Consider the following 19,060-nt stretch of genomic DNA (forward strand, 5'->3'; position numbering starts at 1 on the left):
AAATATTGGAATACTGTTCCCCGTAAAGACGTTTTTCATCCACACACACGAGGAGTATTTTCTACGGTATCCTGTATATGCCATAAGTGTTAATATTAGTAATTAAGGTACAGCGGTCTAATTCTCTTCCGAAACTGATATTAAATGAGGATTACTGGGGCTAACTTACTCATTGAGACTATTGATTTCCCTTCTTGACTGAAGTTCGCCGAAATGTAGATCAGGAGGAACATTATTAGTTGAATACTTACCACCGACCGTATGGGAAAACTTCGAGTACACCGTCGTTTCACAAGTATCTCCACCAGCCAGTGCGGTATTTTCTAACCTGTATTTGAGACAACTTATCCAGAGAATGAAACAAATTTAAATAAAAGGCTGTAGATATACATAATGGCAACTTTTATTTCTTGTCTGCCGAAAACCAGAGCAAACAAATAAACAGGACAAGAAACTAGGGATTATTGTCTTCAATGAAACAATTTTTTTTTAACAGAATTTTTTTCAATATATTTTTTGGGTGACAGATAGGAGAGAAGGGAAACTCAACTTTTGGAATCATATTACTTTTACCGAAATTGTAGTGGGCTTGATGATGAGGGGGCAGGTGAGGTGGGTGTTAGGTAAACAAAGTGTATATATACCTTCAAACAGAGTAGTCAGTGATTGTCTTTATTATTGCAAACTAATAACCTAAAATTGTGGAGAGGGTGGGGGGGGGGGGGGAATTATGAAATACGGGCAATGAGGGTGCAATTTTTGCCACATTCTCCTTCCTTTAAATATCCATGATAAAAGTTTTACTGAGCAGAGAAACAGTTGTAATGCAAATATTAAATTATTGGCTATTAAATACTTTGGGGGATTAAAGCAGATTTTTTAATTGAGTTTAAACATTTTCTTTTTGTTATTTGATAGCCGTTAAGCATGTTTACTCCCTTTTTTGTTCAAATGAAGAAATTCTTAACCTGTCAACAAAATGCATAACACTATACCTAAATCAGTGATGTACATTTCAAGGATGTATGGATGTGTGGGGGACGGGGGTCGGGGGTGGAGGCAATATCAGCCAGGCTAGGGCAAGGGGGTCCCTATTTCAGAGCCTGGTCGTCTCCCCTTTGAGAACTTTCTTGATATTAAGCTGATATCAGCAGACTATTTTTCTAAACCTATGAGACATGTTTTGGTGTATACACATTATTTTGTGTGAGGTAGACTCAATAATAAGAACCTTAACATTTTTTGCTGCTGTAAAACTACACCTGAAACCTTTATGTCCTGTTTCTACATAAAATCAATGTTAACAAACACAAAAGAACAGGAAACGAAATTGAGACACATTTTTCATTTGATATTTCAAAACAACATCAATGTTATTGATTCACACAATGACTACAAACAGACAAACCTAATTAACAGAATCTTAGGTTTCAGGGTTTGGAAAAACCAATACCAGCTGGTATATTTACATGATTATAATAACAAAATGGCTGTCAATGACACTTCCAGGCGAAAATCCTTCTTTATTTTGAATGAAGGTTAAAACGAGTCATTAGTTAATGGTTGTTTGAAGTAAAGACAGTTTTCATATTAACGAGATATATCATTCTTACTAGCTTTTATCTGAAATACAATATTAATATGTATTCAAGTTTACAATAGTATATACCCCCCCCCCCACCACCCTTACAGGCATTCATATGAAGAACAGTAACAACCATACTCATAGAAGACACCACTCCTCTACAGTAATTGCATTATAGCTTTAAACGTATCAACCTAACTCACAGTGTTTTTGACTACAGCATTGATTGCATTCACACAAGATGCTTTACAGTATCATCTCTCTTTTAAACTTCTAAGATGTCACACTTGAATTTAGTTATCAAAAATTCAAAATTCCAGTATGAATTGCATTAACAGAGTGATGCTAGTTATCAGGCTATGTAGTACTAATTCTGTCTTAAATTTACAAGTATGTCACGTTTTATTTAGTTATCAGCGTTACAGTACTAACTTCAATCCACCTTTCTCTCTCGTCTCCTAAAGCAGTCATCTTGAAGTGTAACATAATATAGAACTATTCTGTTATTATATGTTGTGAGTTTAACTCAAACTCTAGCCATTAAGCTAGGGAACACTCTACCCCTGATACAGTTAACTGATACTAATGGATTACACTTATAAATATGCTCATACTTCAACATTCACTGGTAAAACAGGCAGCAGCACCCAGTTGGGACAATTCTCTCTATACTTTATTGTAATGTCCCGCTTCCAGAGCACTCATATTGTCAGTACGAGCAGTATAAATATCATGTTTCTATCAGATAGAGGTGAGGAACTGTTCATACTGTCAATATGAGTGATTTGAAGCATGATATGGGAGGACAGCTTAGAGAGGTATTAGCAATTAGGAAAATTGTCCCAACTGGCTGGCAGCAGTGTGCTTTGCACAAGCTGTCTGCAGTAATGTGAATAAACATTGTTCAAAGAAATGACTCATCAAACTTAAATCTTCTTCTGTCTCTTGTCACTCTAAGATTCCTAATAAAAGACTAATTAAAAATCAATTCCACATACAAATTTGTATGCCCAGACCCCACTTATTATCACAATTAGGAAGTTATTATTTTAACTTATGACAGTTGCCCATAGTCAGTGGTCATTTAGCTTGTAATGTAAACAAAAATCCACACGAACACTTATCACTTCTACTGATGAGGATCGACCTCGACTCAGCAGATGACACATGTGATGAAAGATGTACACAAGGAGGAAATATGTGCTTTATAAGTCCATCCCAGACATAAAAAGTTCTGCCTCAGATCTGTAATATGTCTGTTTCAGGAGGCTGACACTGATTCATCTCAATTTATCTTGTAAAGGATCGAGAATGTCTTCCTGGAGGTGGTGGCCTGCCTCTCATTCCCTTTCCTTGTGGTCTGTAGATGAAAGAAACAAGAGCATCGACCAATCAGTGAATTTGCCCATCGCATAATTAATTAACTAATCAATTAGACAAATATTTCAACAATTAGCCAGTCATAATACCATTGAATAGGTCGAAGTATCAGCTAAGTAATCGATCGATCCATTAGTCAAACAAAAGTCATTCAGTAAAAATATTACGCACCATTGAAAAGAAATAGTCAATCAATATTGATCTATTCAATCAAACAACTAATCAATCAATCAATCAGGAAAATGATTCGTAAACCAATCAGTCTAATGATCTGTTATTTCATCAGTGAAATGATTAAACACTTTAGTTAAAAGATTATTCACAGTTGTAGAGAAATATTCAACCAAACAGTCGGCCAAAAGATTGATCAAACAATCAAATCTATCAATGAATCTCTCAGCTGCAATTACATTGAACCCACTATCATGACTATACTGAAGAATAAAGACTACACAACACTGCTTTAACTTATCAATATGATGCTACAATGCGAAACATCAAACAAAATTTCCTTGTAAATGAATCTGTACACAAATCATTCAACTTTGATATGTTGTTCAAAACTTTGTGTACTATAAAGTACCAACAAATGTTCATGGTCATTTTAAAATGACACTTGAACAATTCATTTATTTGTTTCTTCACAATATAAAACGTTAACTAAGTGACAAAACATATCAACAGGGAAAATTGTGAAAGGAGGCACTCCAAAAAACCCAGAGGGCTTGTCTAGTTGAGCGCTCCCATAAGTAAATAGAGAGAAAAATACAAGAAGACAGTAACACCTATATCCACTCACACACCAACCCAACACGTATAACCCACCCACCCCACCACCCACAATACATAAATATACAGATATGCATACATACACAATTAAATACAAATACACAAACGCATATATATATAAGTATATGCATATACGCACCATTGAAATGAAACACCTAGACTTACAAACTGCATTGTAATTGTATTATAGCAGTAGTAACCTTACAGATTCAGAGAAAAAACCTTTTGACACTTCATCTCGTTCTTTTCTACTTTTTTTTATCTTTTCAACAACATTCCTACATAGCACCAACTAGAACGCTGATTACACAGAGCTGCACTGAGAGAAACATTAAGAAACATGTTCATACCTCATGTGAGGGTCCCCAGTCCAATGTCCACCCCTGTAGCCCCGACCACCTCTCCTAGGGCTAGGCGAGCCTCTGGGGCCCATTGTATGCATTCCTCTGTAAGGACCTCTGATTCTGTCAGCAGAGCCAGGTCTATTATTATATGTCTGAGGACCAACAGGGCTACGCGGTGGTGGTCGGCCCTCGGATCGTGGGTCTGGTCTGTGGATGGAATAAAACGTAACACATCTCATTTGCAGTTTGATTCTACAGACATTCAATCGTTTTACTACATAGCTATTAACCTCTAACATCAAAAACCTGGTGGTTACCATTAATATTAAATATTCTTGGTAAAACTTAAAACAGAAATAAAATAAATGAAGAAGAGAATCTGAGTATTTATAATAAAAACATAGTTTTCCACACAGTACTTTCAATTTTTTTCTGCACAAAAATATGTTAAGTTTGATTTTACAAAATATAGATATAAAATTAATAAATAAACTAAACAAAAGATGGATACATATTTGAGCTCCACCTGATCAGATCGTAAACAGGCAGAACTAGTGTCATTTATTTACAGCAGCTGGTTGCTTTTCTGTAATAAACTTGTATAACATTAAGGGAATGTTTCGGAGGATAAAGTAGATTACGTGACAAATTTGCTCGAAAGCTTCTGTAGAATTTTAGACAAAATCCACTCTTTATAGCAATCTTTATGGCAAAGATATGAATCTTTCAAATCTGCTGGGTAAGTGACAATGTTATCATGGCAATTGAGATGAATATTGTCTTTTTTTTTTTATAACGTAAAAATCATTTAATACCCACTGAGGGAATTAATGTTCTCACAAACAGGTTACACATTCATGATATTTCTAACGTGAAGAGAATATCGAGGACTAAAAGCAAACATTCCAAACATATCACATTTCAAGGATAAATCAACAACAATATTATTATAGGAAAGTAAAGCTTTTGAGGAATGTCTACTGTGTGACATCACAGAACACTCACTGTGATTTGCTTCCTGGAATAAGGAACAGTTTTATTTGTTAAAAATAATTTGCATTCAAGACAACCACATTCAGCTTTAAGAATATAAGTGCCACATTATCTGAATATTATTCCTTTAATATACCTTTTATCAGTTTCAAATCACTTTCCACCCACTAGTCAATAATGTCAAGTAAACTCATCTAGCGCAAACTGGTGGATAACTTTCTGATAGCATCAACAACACCAGACCAGAATTTGATATGCAAATTAAGCTAGGTACCTTCACTATGAGAAATAATATGTGCTTTGGGTTAACAGTCGATAAACTTTGAGATTAGCAGACTTTCTGGAATCATTAAACATCTGCATGTTTCGACACTAATGTAACAAACTTAAGAATGCCTTTTTTGAAAACATGTATCTATATGGTGGGAAAGCTGACATTATGCATACCTACCCAAGTTATTGCTGCAATAGTTTATATATATACACAGTTGACTCTGAATAAAAATCCTATACAGGTTTTGTTACAATTTATGGTTTCATAAAAATGTTTACCTTCTCTGCATGTAACTTCTGTCGGCTGGTCCTTGGTGATAGTTTGATCTCATTGGTTTCCGACCTGGACCCCACTGTCCTCTCCCTCTTGGCATCCCCCTTGGAGGGCCTTGAATTCCATGAAGACAAAAAAATGCTCTTTTTTATTTTATTTTCAATTTCTTCAATGTATAATTACACCACATTTTGCTTCATATATGTTTATTCAAACAACAATGAACCTTTGTCCGTGTGTTTATGTGTTGTTCAAGTTCATGGTGCATTCTAGCTTTCAAAGAAATGTACCAGCACTTGTCAAGTTTCCTATTTCCACAGAAAAATTTGATTAATATTTGTATTACATAGCCAACCAAATTACATCAAACAAGAGTGAATCTTCAATGAAATCCAGCCACTATGTGTTTGCACATTTGCAATGGAGTCATCTTGTTTAAAAATATTGATAGTTACAAAAAAGTGTGATATTTGGTTTACCCAACCCCACCCCCTCCTCCCCCTGCAAAAAGTAAAATTAGAAAGGGGATGGTACCATGAATTTGTCAGTACAGATAGTTGCCAGGTGCTTACTAATCAAATCAAGTGCACACTTTTGGACACTGCTGATAATATTGTACAGCAAACACTTTGATATGCCCTATGTATGCCCTACGTATGCCCTATGTAGCAAGGAAGATTGGCCGATCCTAACTTTACACGAAGATGACTTGAAAGGTAAATTGAATTTCACTTACCGTCTCTCCTAAAGGAAGGTCCTGACCACTGTCTAAACCCTCCTCTTGAACCCCTGGATCCACGTGGCACACCCATTCCTCTCCTCTGAGGCTGATTCTGTGAATTCAAGATAAAACTTCAAGGTACTTTAAACAAAAAACATGGCTTGAATTTGCTCTTATAATGTTTTCTGTGTGTTATGAATGCTCCATACATGTAAGTCTGTATTTTTCATTTTTTATCCTTCTTTTTGAAATAAAATTTTCGTGTTGTAATAAAATGGAAAAAGTTGAGACGTAGAGCACACCGTAGCGCTTAACTAGTGAATCAATTTACTTTGGAACACACCGTCACCATTCGAGTACATCCTTTGCCACTTTCCTGTTGCAAAAAACATTTAGCATTTATCTCTATTGGGGAAATTATCTGGTAAAACTGCAATTTTGAAAAAAACCAGCATTGTGATCAGTTATTAGCCTAAATACCTTAGATTTATACACATGGAATTATTCAACATTCTGATTGGCCGCTTCCATGTATTTGAAATGCAAACAACCAATCAGAGGAAGTGATGTATTACTTTACCCTGTTGTACTGATTTTCTCCACTGCCTGGAGTGTTTTCAATATTCATAAAGTCATCGACGTGCATGGATGGAGGGCGACTCGTATTCTGAGCTCTCTGGCGGAAGATGTCATAATTTCTCTTACCTCCTCTGAAACCAGAATCTTCAAGGGAACAAGTAAAATGTGGTAAATGTACATGTAAAATGGACATTATTCTTTAGCCCATATTACCTGCATCCCTTAAATTGACACCAGGCCCCAGAGAGTGGAGAGTGGCCCCCCACCCCCAGCCTCACCTCATCTTATCAGAAATTATCACAATGATTGGTGTGGTTTCTAGCAGACAATGTGAAATGTACATTGAGGCAAGAATGTTGATAAATCAATATGTTTTTGCCTCACTACAGTAAAATTAATTTTAGAATGTGAATACTTTACCACTCCAGGACATGGCAGTGTATCTTTTTGAGTAGCCACTTGTGTTTTACAGGTTATGTCAAATGTTCTGTAAAATTTCCATTCCTTTATATTTTTGGGGGGACTTGGGCCAAAACAATGTCACTAACACTGCGGTTGCATTTGACAAAAAAAATATTTTGCCTGATTAAATTTTGTAAACTTAAATAAGACAATACGGCAGTTCCCAATATTGAAATACTGGTTTGTATCAATAGATGAAAATTTTAACATAATGTAATACATGCTCTAGTCATTCCAATGAACACTCACTGTGTGCTCTCCTTATGGTGTTCGAAAACTGTCCTGTTCCTTTCGATGTGAGAGCCGTATAGGATCCAGTTCTCCTGAAAATGAAAGAAATTTTTTTTAAAGCAAAGCAAAAAAATGAAAGTTAATGCAAAAAAAACAAAAAACAAATTGGAGCAAAGAAAACAACAAAATACATTGAAATGACTGATTGGGCAATGGTCTAATTTCATAAGCCAAACGATTCAAATAATGTAATGAGCACAGCAAAAAAAGGTAATCATATATCTATGATGATGCAACACTTCAAAATCAACACATGTACAAGTTTTTAATGGATGTTACATGTATCTTGACACCATAAGTCCTTTTCAATGTTTGTATACATGTGATATTTTCACGTTAAGTGATTGATATGCATTTTGAAGTTGGTAACGTCTTTGGTAACGTCTCTTCGGGTATTTCATTGATTTATGTGTTTTGTCGGTGGTAATGTTTGAGTTTATCTGTTGACCTGTCTTCAAAAGGTTCATTGCATGTCTTTGGGACATTCCTTACTATGTTTACCTGCCTTTTATTCATAGCATTGAATTGATGTGTTTTGAAATCCTTTACCTATATTTGGGATTGTCTGGTGACCAATCTTCAGTCAATGAGCATTGATTTATGTGTTTTGTCATTGGTAATGTTTGAGTTGATCTGTTGACCTGTCTTCAAAAGTTTCATTACATGTCTTTGGGACATTCCTTACTATGTTTACCTGCCTTTATTCATAGCATTGAATTGATGTGTTTTGAAATCCTTTACCTATATTTGGGATTGTCTGGTGACCAATCTTCAGTCAATGAGCATTGAATTATGTGGTTTGTCATTGGTATTAATGTTTGAGTTGATCTGTTGACCTGTCTTCAAAAGGTTCATTGTATGTCTTTGGGACATTCCTTACTATACCTGCCTTTTAGTCATAGCATTGAATTTATGTGTTTTGAAATCCCTTACCTATGTTTGGGTTTGTCTAATGACCTGTCACCAGCCATATGGCATTGAATTGATGTGTTTTGAAATCCCTTACCTATGTTTGGGTTTGTCTGGTGACCTGTCTTCAGTCAATAAGCCTTTCTCAAGCTCTTCTTTCAGATTAAAATCAGGGATGATAGTGCTTCTCATTTCTTCAAGGTCGCATTTCACCTGAAGGATACAGAAAATGCAAAAAAAGAAGGGAAAATGTAAACATCTACTATATGTAAAAATGTTAACAACAAAGATTGTTTAATACTTCGGTTCCACAGGACAAGTTGTCATTCGAAGACGAGCATGACAGAAAAGAAAGAAAGAAAGAAAACAAAAGACTTAAAATGTTGTAAAAAAAAGTCACTTTATGTTACAATGCATTCTGTGCAACAGTCTTCAAAGTCATTCTGTGTTTTTTCTCAATTGGAAATGCTAGCACAAACATCAGAAAAAAGTCACCAGTTTAGTCACATGTCCAACTATATATGTAGGGAAATGGTATCATCAAGTCACTAGAAGGGCGGGAAAAAAAATAGATTCATCGTTCACGCACCATCTCTGGGTCTGTATCCATCTCGTCCATCGGAGGCAGACCAATCCAGATACCGGGTACGAAACGGTCATCCTCTTCCTCGCTGAGGAAGAAGACCAATCGATTTGAGAACTGGTCGGTCAGTTTTCTGGCCGGAGGAGGTAGATTCTGTTCCTGTGGCTCTGATGTCTTTTCAGCCAGGTCGGCACTGTCCAAGAGCTGCAAGAGGCTGCTCAGGGAGTCTAACAAAGTCTCCAATTTCTCATCTTCTTTGCAACATTCCTACAAAAACAATGGAAAGATGATTAATAATAATTAAGTTGTATTTGTGCCACAATAGATGTATAAATTTTGCTTTTAAAATATTTTTCTAACGGTATTCATCGGACAAACGAATGGGTAGGTTGACTTTTTTCACCAGCACTGAAGTTAATAGGTTATTTGTAAGATTTTCACAGAATCATGCAGATGTCAGCTGTTCTAATTCTTACTGCCTATATTCTACACACCCCCTTGTACACTTTAGACCAATCAATGGAGAACCTTCTCAGACATACCCGTCGCAGTCTTATCATGAGAGAGTATATTATCAAGCATTTGTATCAATGACACAATGGATGTTTAAAATCTTGAGAAAAATCTGTCTCTCACTACACTTTCATAGCAGAGGTATCTAGCCTAACCTAGCCCACTTTGCATATTAGAATCTGGGCTAATGTTATGACTGCTCTACCTGCTAGGGCTAACTACCTACTATAACTGTATCCTTTTCACAATGAAATACAAGGAGAAACAAGCTACACCGACCCTATACAGAAGATTGCTTATCATAGTAAACTAGTGTCGTGAAAATGTGGTGAAGAGAAACATGTTTAACGAAAAGCAACATACTACTTTCGTCATATTTTCGTGTCTCACCACTAAAATCTTTTCCAGCTGTTTCAATGGCTGGTCATCACTCTCCCATTTGATTAACGCCCTCAGTTCCCCGGCTGTCAGCGCCTGCGTCCGGTATCTTATTGCGTCTGGTTGTTCATCGTCGTTGTAACTCTCGACGCTGACCAGGAAGTGGAGAAGGTCCACTGCCGTGGACAGGGTTGACAAATAATCCGAGCTGTCCCTCGTGAAGGCACCGGTTAGACGCTTGTAAAACTCAGACAGTATGCCTTGTTGTTTCAAAAGAGCACTGCAGAGAGTAAATTATTCATACTTTGTCGTCAGAAAATGACAAAAAGACAGTGACGGAATGGCACAGAAATGTCTGTTTGATAGACCAAAATTCACTCTATGATATTCTTTCTTGGTCTCTATCGCTGTGACCAAAGATAAATTGGGGGGGGGCAGAAAAGGAAGAAAAATTAAAGACAAAGCAAGCATCTCATGAACAGAATTTCCACTAACACTCAAGGCACTACTTTCATGTCATCCAATAATGTGGAGTGATAATAAGGTTAAGCATGATGTAGTTTCAAGTACCCTGATAGTGAATAACTAATGACTGTAGAATATTCGGGTTGAATCCGTAGACATTAACCATTCTAGGCAGATGAAGTGCTTCCCATTTCAAGAATTAAGACAAACATTGATAAATATATTCTGTGTGTACCTGCATAGCTTTACCATGACTCTAGTCAAAATAACTTATATTCTTTTTCTTGGCAAAAATCATCATACTTGCAACTGATCTGAGCCAAATACTGCATAATTCTAAAAGGCTTCTGTCTGGTGAATACTACATAAGTATGTCCACATTTGCTTAGACATGTATGGAAACTCTAAATGGTAGGTATACTTCATCAGGTCTGTAAAATCCTGACCAAGTCAACAAGCTGTTTCAAGGCAAAATGCATAGTAACGGAATTAAGAGGAGACGATACCAGCGATGACTCACCCTTTGACGTTGTTGAATCCGTAGTCGTGATCCAGCAAGGTGGCGATCATCCTCAGCGCTGGGAGAATACTAGCGTATGAATGGCTAGGACTGGTCACATGATCCAAGAGGGAGGTGGAGATGAGTTCCATGTGTTCTTTACCCGGCAGACTGTTGGCCAACAGGTCAGGAGTCGAGAGACCTTCGTCCGAGAGCAGAGTGATGTCCGGCGAACACACCGACTGCAGACACGCCTGTAATAATAGCAAAACGATGTCGTCCGAAGATGTCAAAGCTGACCTCTCAGAGGTTTTGTCTCTATTCTCTACAAAACTTCTGATTGCTAACATGGATGATTGAGTATTTTCCTGCATGTTTTGTTTATTAGTTGTACTAGAACACTGCACATTACAAATGTAAGTTTGAGATTTAAAGTAGTCGGCTTAGAATTCTGCCATGACAATTTTGAGAATATTTTATCAGTAACTTCAGAGTATTAGTCTCAATGAGGTGCAACTGACCAAAGGAAGAGGCCCTACTAGACTTAAGTAAAAAATGCCTGCTAATTGGTGTTTAAATTTGTCGATCATAATTTAAATTTCGTCTTCTGAATTTTTTAGTATTTTTTATTTAATATGGTTTGTCGTAATTCACACACAAAGTTAGTTGGATCTTTTTGGGACTGTACTCCGGGCTGCTTGGGTAGCATAACAGTATTATTCTTACCACAACACACTCCTGAGCTTGAAGGTGAGCTGGCGATTCAAACGGAATATTCATGAGGGTCAGCAGCTTCTTGAGAATATCATACAAAGGATCGTCATTGCCAAGACTGTCAAGAAATGGAATGATGTTACACAGACTACGTGGAGCAAAAAGTTACATATAAGATAGTGTTGCATAGTGTTACGCTTAATGGAGAGTTACATATGACGTAACATGTATTACATGGGACAGAGAGTTACATATAACATAGTGTTGCACTAAATCTTTACATGAAACAGTGCTACAAATAACACAATATAACATTACATAATGTAACATAACATGTATTACATGGGACAGAGAGTTACATGTAACATAGTGTTGCACTAAATCTTTTCATGAAACAGAGCTACATATAACACAACATAACATTACATCATGTAGCATAACATTACATAATGTAACATAACATGTATTACATGGGACAGAGAGTTACATGTAACATAGTGTTGCACTAAATCTTTTCATGAAACAGAGCTACATATAACACAACATAACATTACATCATGTAGCATAACATTACATAATGTAACATAACATGTATTACATGGGACAGAGAGTTACATGTAACATAGTGTTGCACTAAATCTTTTCATGAAACAGAGCTACATATAACACAACATAACATACCATAACAAACATTACATGAAACAGACAGTTATACGCAATATAGTCTTGCGCATATTATATAAAACTGACAGTTACACAAAACTCAGCATGGCAGAGCCTAGTAATTCAGATAAGACAGCCTACCACATGTTGTTGCACATTACATCTCACAGATGTTTTTGTGTATGGTATGCAACTTGGAACATTCGTTCTATACTTCAGGTTAAGCGACTGAAATATGGGTAAAGACTCAATTGTCAGTTTTTCATTGCTGTTGCTATGGGGTATTTTCTTTAGTTAGCATCCCATTTCCACGTGGAATACACAAAAGCACTTGTTTTTTATTATAAACACTCTTTTACAAATTTTTGGGTTGACTACATCATTGAAAATCTAATGATGTTAATGTAAACAAAACTGAAATTCAATTACCTGGAATTGATGAGATCTAGAAAAGCTGCTTTGATGGATGGCTGTGAAACCAAGTAGACAAACAGAGATAGAACCTGAGCTACTTCTATGGAGCTGGGTTCCAGGTTACCGCTGTCATTGGTGATAAGCGTAGAGGTTATAGCTTCCAGGACAAACCTACGAATGAGAAATCGCATAGTCAATTATTCGTAAACAACTAAACATTAGGAGTAACAGGAATAAAGAAATCTAAAGATGTGCCGACAAGGAGCCCAACTCTGTAAACTTCATGCGGTTTGTCTTTACCTTTCTTCCCAGCAAAAAATATTAACGCAGAATTGGTACTGCTATTAATGCCATAATTAGGTTACGGTAAAACCCTTTGTCATTTTAGCGCCAAAATTCCAAATATCTTATCTATGAAAATAAATATGGAAAATAATGTCATCATGAATAGAGAAAAACATTAACAAATCCCTCTACTATTAGCGCTGTGATGTCACTATTAGACTTGCTAGAGTCTTCATTGGTTTAGGAAGGTAAATTTTAATACATGGTATGCCCCCCACCCGCCCCACTAGCATCATTGTTTCTTTAGCTGTTTGAGGCAGCAGGGGAAGAAGCAAGGGGGGTGGGGGGAGGAGCAAGGGGGGAGGGCTTGTTCGTTACAATTGCCCTACCAAATATGTAAATAACGATGATTGGGTTGACTTCCGCTCTTAATTATTCTTCTCAAATTTCTACGAACCTCAAGACTGACAGAGCAGTCGGGGCAGAAAGATCGGCTAGCTGGCAGAGAACACGTCGAAGCATGTGCTGCAAAACTGATGAGCTGGTATCTAGCAATATCAAGTATAAGATGGGGTTACGAATTGACTACAATATTGTCGTAACAAGTATAACACATAGTATGATAACAACAAGGAACATGTGTAAGAGAAAATCAAGGAATAATTTCATCCGATTTAGTACCGTTAAGGGGTTAAATGCTATACAAGTGCAGAAATGTTTAGCAGTTTAGTGCACAAAACCAGTTTTACTTTTTGCACGTACTAGCAGGAACTAATTTTTCTGGTGTCGAATCGCAAAATACTATGCAAATTAGGCGACTTGCTATACAAGTGCAATTATGTACAGTAGTTATTGTACACAGTATTATCATGATAATATAAAAGAGCCAAAACAGCGAGACTTTAAAACTGCTACACCAAAATTGGAACATATAAATTACTAGAAATACCAAACAAATATTGTCATCAATTCAATTCACTTTCAATACCTTAGGAAATTTTTAGAAAATGAGCGAGAGTGCGAGAGCACACACTCCATATCAAGCTTACCCATACACTCTTTATAATTGCCTCTAAATATTAACTTAATAATGAGTTGTTGTTTCTTCTTGTAAACTTCAAGACTTATCTGTTTTCTCAAGAGTATTTTCTTGACTCTAAGCGCCACAGAATATTGCGTGACAGAATATTGCTGAATATTTGCATATTCAGGGCTAAAAATATAAATTTTTTTATTGATTGATTGATGGATTTTCTTACATGCAATTCCTGTAATGATGTCTTTTAAGGCAGTACTCTGACACAAGATGTGGACACTCCAAAGCTTCCTTAACTGGAGAATTTGAGTGATGTCGTGCTGTGAAAGAGTCTGTTGAAGAGAGAAGAAAATATGATAGTTAAAAAAGAAATATGATAATTGAAATAAGAAACATTTAATAAATTACTGGTTGTTTGGAACATCGATACTATCTTTAAATGATTTCATTTACTGGGAATATTCTTACTGTTCTGAAAGCCTTGCAGCTACTACAATTTCATAAATTTTGATCCGATTTGAAAATAAAAATAAAAATAGGAATTACATATTTCAGCATATTTCTTTTGTAATATAGAATTTACATGATACATAACTATATCAGTGGTAAACTACACTAAAGCTGAGCAAGTCTTAATCATATAAGATGGTGAAGGATTTTGTAAAAGGTAGAAACTTTCTGATAAAATAGAACTGAATGCCGTATAGTATACAGCAGGACTTTCTTAGAACAGACTTACTATAATGAAATTATCATTAAAGTAGAACTGTTAACAACTGGAATAGGGAGACCACATCTGCTGTCAGTAATAGTTTATACAGAGTAGGTCTGAATGCCGACTTATATCATAATATCATGGACAATCAGAGTAGACTGCATGCTACTTATTTCAGAGAATTCACATCTCAAAGAATTGAAGTACACTTTTTTTTTTAAGTTTACAGAGCAGTGAATGTAAGTCTAAGGGCAGACTTCCCAAACCATTATTTGCATTGAAATGAAAACTACATTATTACAGAAATTTAGCTACATACTGATTAATATGGGACTTAATTATTACTGATTGGGATAGAATAATTCATACAATGCCTTTTCAAAGAGCTGCACTAAGAGTAACAAGGCATCAGATATTATTAAAAACTGTTGTAGTGAATTTTGAAATAAAGCACAGAAATTTGTTACCAGAACAGGATTCTTTATTAAAAACCATAGAAACCGCGTCGATACCATCATAATAATAAGCAATATTTACATAGCGCATAATCAACAAAGCTGCTCAAATGTAAAAATGTTAAACCTACACACACAAAAATAGTATTAAAAACTGAAATATTTAATATATAGAACCAATAAGGCATAAAATGTAAAAGCCTAAAGCAACAGTATAAAAAAACACCCGTACTAAACGATAATTAAAAAACAGGCTTAAACGCATATAGTCCAAAACAAATTCAGAAGTAGTAAAATAGATGGCAGTGATACTCACCTCCTGAGTCTGCAGCGGTAAGGGAAGCGGGAGTAGGTCTGACAGCAGACTAAGCCCTCCAAGATATGTGAAAAGACTGGATGGAATGTACCCCAAAATGACCTTAAGCATGATATTCCAACAACTCTGAGACAGGGCTAAGGGAGAAAACAAATACACGAAATAAATAATGTGGTTAGAAAGGGGGGGGGCTGTATAATGTTATGCAATCGTTTGTACAGGAGCCTTTATACCTTGCATAGACTGCGGTTTGAACGGGGAGCTGTATTAGTTATGCATCCGTTTATGACAGTGGCCTACATACCTTGCCTAGACTGTGGTTTGAACAGGGAGCTGTAGAAAGTTATGTAATTGTTTATGACAGGAGCCTACATACCTTGCGTAGACTGTGGTTTGAATGGGGAGCTGTATAAAGTTATGCAATTGTTTATGACCTGCGCCTACATACCTTGCATAGACATTGGTTTGTACAGGGAGCTGTATAAAGTTATATGCAATCCTTTGTGACAGGAGCCTACATACCTTGAGTAGACTGTGGTTTGTACGGGGAGCTGTATAAAGTTATATGCAATCCTTTGTGACAGGAGCCTACATACCTTGCGTAGACTGTGGTGCTACAGAAGGTGCTGTTGTGTAGGTCAGCAGGATGTGAATAATATCTTGATGTATCTCCTGAGATTTTCGGCCTAAGGTTCCTCCAGGTGGAGCACAGCACATGACTGTATGAAGAGAAACCAAACTGCTAACTGGACGATCATCCTTATACTGTGAAATGAAAGAAAGAAGAAAAAAATGAAAAAGAAAATGGAGAATATTGTCACTCTGCAGTCCCAAGGTTTTTTAATATGAAAGAAGATAAAATCTCTGTATTCTGTCTCATAAATTGTCCCTTACAAAAGTACACTTATAGTTTAATTTATAATAGAGAAAGAGCAGTTTTAATTATATATAAAACTGTACATGGGTACTTGCCATAAACACAAAGGGGTGATTCTTACTGATGAAGTGGGGCGCTAGCGGTTTATCTTCTTCTCATAGGTGGAGGCATTTACCCTCTGTGACCCATCCCCCAGTACCCTGGGGTTGTGTCGCCCACATAGAGCATCGCGCCAAAAATTCCACATTTCATGACATATTTTCTCTTGCTCAAAAGATAGAGCAAACGGCTGGCAACCAGTCTGATCATATTGATGATGATCACAACTTTTTTACGAGGAGGAAATCTTACCTGGACTTCCCCGGTGCTGAATATTTCAGTCAAGATTGCTTTCAATACTTTCAAAGCAGATAGAGCGATAGTGTCTGCCAGGTGTTGTTGCTTTGAGGTCAGGCAATGTCCCATCTGCCACGGTCTCAGCAAAAAGTCAGATATTTTCTGTAAAAATATTCACAAATCTTTGTTTGTTTGTGGGTTTAAGAATATGAAGCTGTAAATTGCATCAATTTTAAACACATTTTTTTTATTATGATCACAAAGGTACCTTTTGTCTCTTAGTTTGGGTTGATCAATCTGAATTATTAGATTTTCAGAAATCCTTTATAGAGTAACTCCGAGATATAGCTTGTTGATATAAATTGATGATATAAAATTGCCATGCAAAATATGAGAGAGTTGTCCCACATGCACTTTGAAAACTTGTCCCGTCAGAAGGGTCAAAAGTCAAGAGTACTTTCCCTATAGAATTTGCACAAAACTTGCACAATTTTATCTGGAACTGATAAGAAGCTTTGATAGGCTTTCCTTAGCAACCAATAGACACTAGATATATGGGGCGTTTTGGTCAAGTGGTTAAGGCAGTGGACTTGTGATCTAAGGATTGCAGGTTCGAGTCCTGGCCAGATCATTGCGTTGTGTCCTTGGGCAAGGCACTTTATCTCCATTACCACTCTTCACCCAGGTGTGTAAATGGGGACAAGTGAGATAAAATTGTCAGCTGGGTGGAGGTATTGCTATGCGGAGGTATTGTCTCTATGTTTGACAGGATATCGTTGACCGGGGTAATATTGTAAAGCGCTTCGAGCCTTTGGGAAAGGCGCTATATAATAATATGAAATTATTATTATTATAATTATTATATAGCTTCTTAGTTTTTCACAATTGTGTACTTCATATTTCATAACACATATCCGTGAGAGTTCTGTTAGTGCCTTCTTATTTCATAACACTGAAGAAAAATGACATTATTATTAAGCTTGAGACAATAAGAGCAGGAGCATAGTTATTTCACTGCTGGTCAGTATTCATCATTTGGAACGAGGGGTTGGATATATACTGTATCGTGGTTTAATACAATAACTTTACCTTAATACAAGTACTAAGAGCTGGTACACCACCGCTACTAAATGTTTCCATAATAGCGAGCTGGTAGCTAAGGTTTTTCTGTTGAGCTAGAGGGAAAAAGAGAGTAATATATTTGGTGGATTGTGTTTCTTTTGAAAGAAAATGTTGAAGAGATATAAAACAGTGATGGTAAATTCTAACTGACATGTGTAGCACAAAACATTTCATAAGACTGTAATGTGTAGTTGATTCGTCATTTTTAAAATAACAGACAGAAGTTCTATTTATCAATATGTGAAAAGCAAGATAGAAACATGAGAGAAAGGTTACTGAACGATTGTTTATGACTGATATAATAAATATGGAGAAGAGAAATTCAACAGTTCTTTGAATTTTGTTTAAAGTTTCTTCTTGATATAACATCTCAGTGCATAATTCAATATATATGGCAATTCACTTTTTAGAATGGTTTCTTCATTATGGGTATGCATATCCAAAATGTTGGACTGAATGTAAAATTTAGCTGTTAACTTTGTATTAAATAAACAAATAAATAAATAAATAAAATATATATATAAATAAATAAATAAATAAATAAATAAATAAATAAATAAATAAATAAATAAATAAATAAATAAATAAATAAATAAATAAATAAATAAATAAATAAATAAATAAATAAATAAATAAATAAATTAATTAATTAATATGTATACAATAAATTACCAACAGTCAAGTAAATTGTCAAAACATTCTATAAATGAAATTGTTGTGGTTACATCTCCAAAATACAAAAGACGACATACGTACCTCCAATGGAGGTAGCTGGGGTACAGGTGAGGTACCTCAAGACCCTGAGACAGGTGAGGATGCCAGGTGCAATATTGGTAAAGTCAGTGGCTAGGTCATCACAACAACTGTGAATATATTCTACGAGAGGTCCGGCCATAGAAGAATCGAATGATCCCGTCTTCAAAGGACTCAACCACTTCTGTAGATCTGAAAGAGAGCACGTCGAGGGTGTTACCAATGACGGGTTAGTGATTGCTCCTCCATAGAAACAGCAAATTAGATTAAACTGACTGATTCCTGAATTACTTCTCAATACAGGTACAGATCTAATTTTACTCTAAATCAACATCC

At 36.0% G+C, this 19,060-nt stretch overlaps 1 protein-coding gene across 1 annotated transcript in view; it reads right to left on the reverse strand.

Annotated features, from left to right (window-relative positions):
- Window positions 1-1,336: 1,336 nt before the first annotated feature.
- Window positions 1,337-19,060, reverse strand: part of LOC139965241 (protein virilizer homolog) — a 36,275-nt gene continuing 18,551 nt past the window's right edge. Inside the window, exons 17-35 of the mRNA XM_071967414.1 lie at window positions 18,728-18,916; window positions 17,939-18,024; window positions 16,865-17,011; window positions 16,233-16,401; window positions 15,637-15,773; window positions 14,374-14,482; window positions 13,572-13,662; window positions 12,845-13,000; window positions 11,765-11,870; window positions 11,060-11,292; window positions 10,087-10,354; window positions 9,190-9,450; window positions 8,698-8,813; window positions 7,650-7,723; window positions 6,940-7,082; window positions 6,375-6,471; window positions 5,644-5,752; window positions 4,105-4,305; window positions 1,337-2,945 (exon numbers count right to left, since the gene is read on the reverse strand). Coding sequence (XP_071823515.1) covers window positions 2,876-2,945; window positions 4,105-4,305; window positions 5,644-5,752; window positions 6,375-6,471; window positions 6,940-7,082; window positions 7,650-7,723; window positions 8,698-8,813; window positions 9,190-9,450; window positions 10,087-10,354; window positions 11,060-11,292; window positions 11,765-11,870; window positions 12,845-13,000; window positions 13,572-13,662; window positions 14,374-14,482; window positions 15,637-15,773; window positions 16,233-16,401; window positions 16,865-17,011; window positions 17,939-18,024; window positions 18,728-18,916 — 2,762 coding nt within the window. The 3' untranslated portion in view covers window positions 1,337-2,875. The remainder of the gene's footprint in view (window positions 2,946-4,104; window positions 4,306-5,643; window positions 5,753-6,374; window positions 6,472-6,939; window positions 7,083-7,649; window positions 7,724-8,697; window positions 8,814-9,189; window positions 9,451-10,086; window positions 10,355-11,059; window positions 11,293-11,764; window positions 11,871-12,844; window positions 13,001-13,571; window positions 13,663-14,373; window positions 14,483-15,636; window positions 15,774-16,232; window positions 16,402-16,864; window positions 17,012-17,938; window positions 18,025-18,727; window positions 18,917-19,060) is intronic.

Source organism: Apostichopus japonicus, chromosome 3, assembly GCF_037975245.1.
Source record: "Apostichopus japonicus isolate 1M-3 chromosome 3, ASM3797524v1, whole genome shotgun sequence".
NCBI lineage: Eukaryota > Metazoa > Echinodermata > Holothuroidea > Aspidochirotida > Stichopodidae > Apostichopus > Apostichopus japonicus.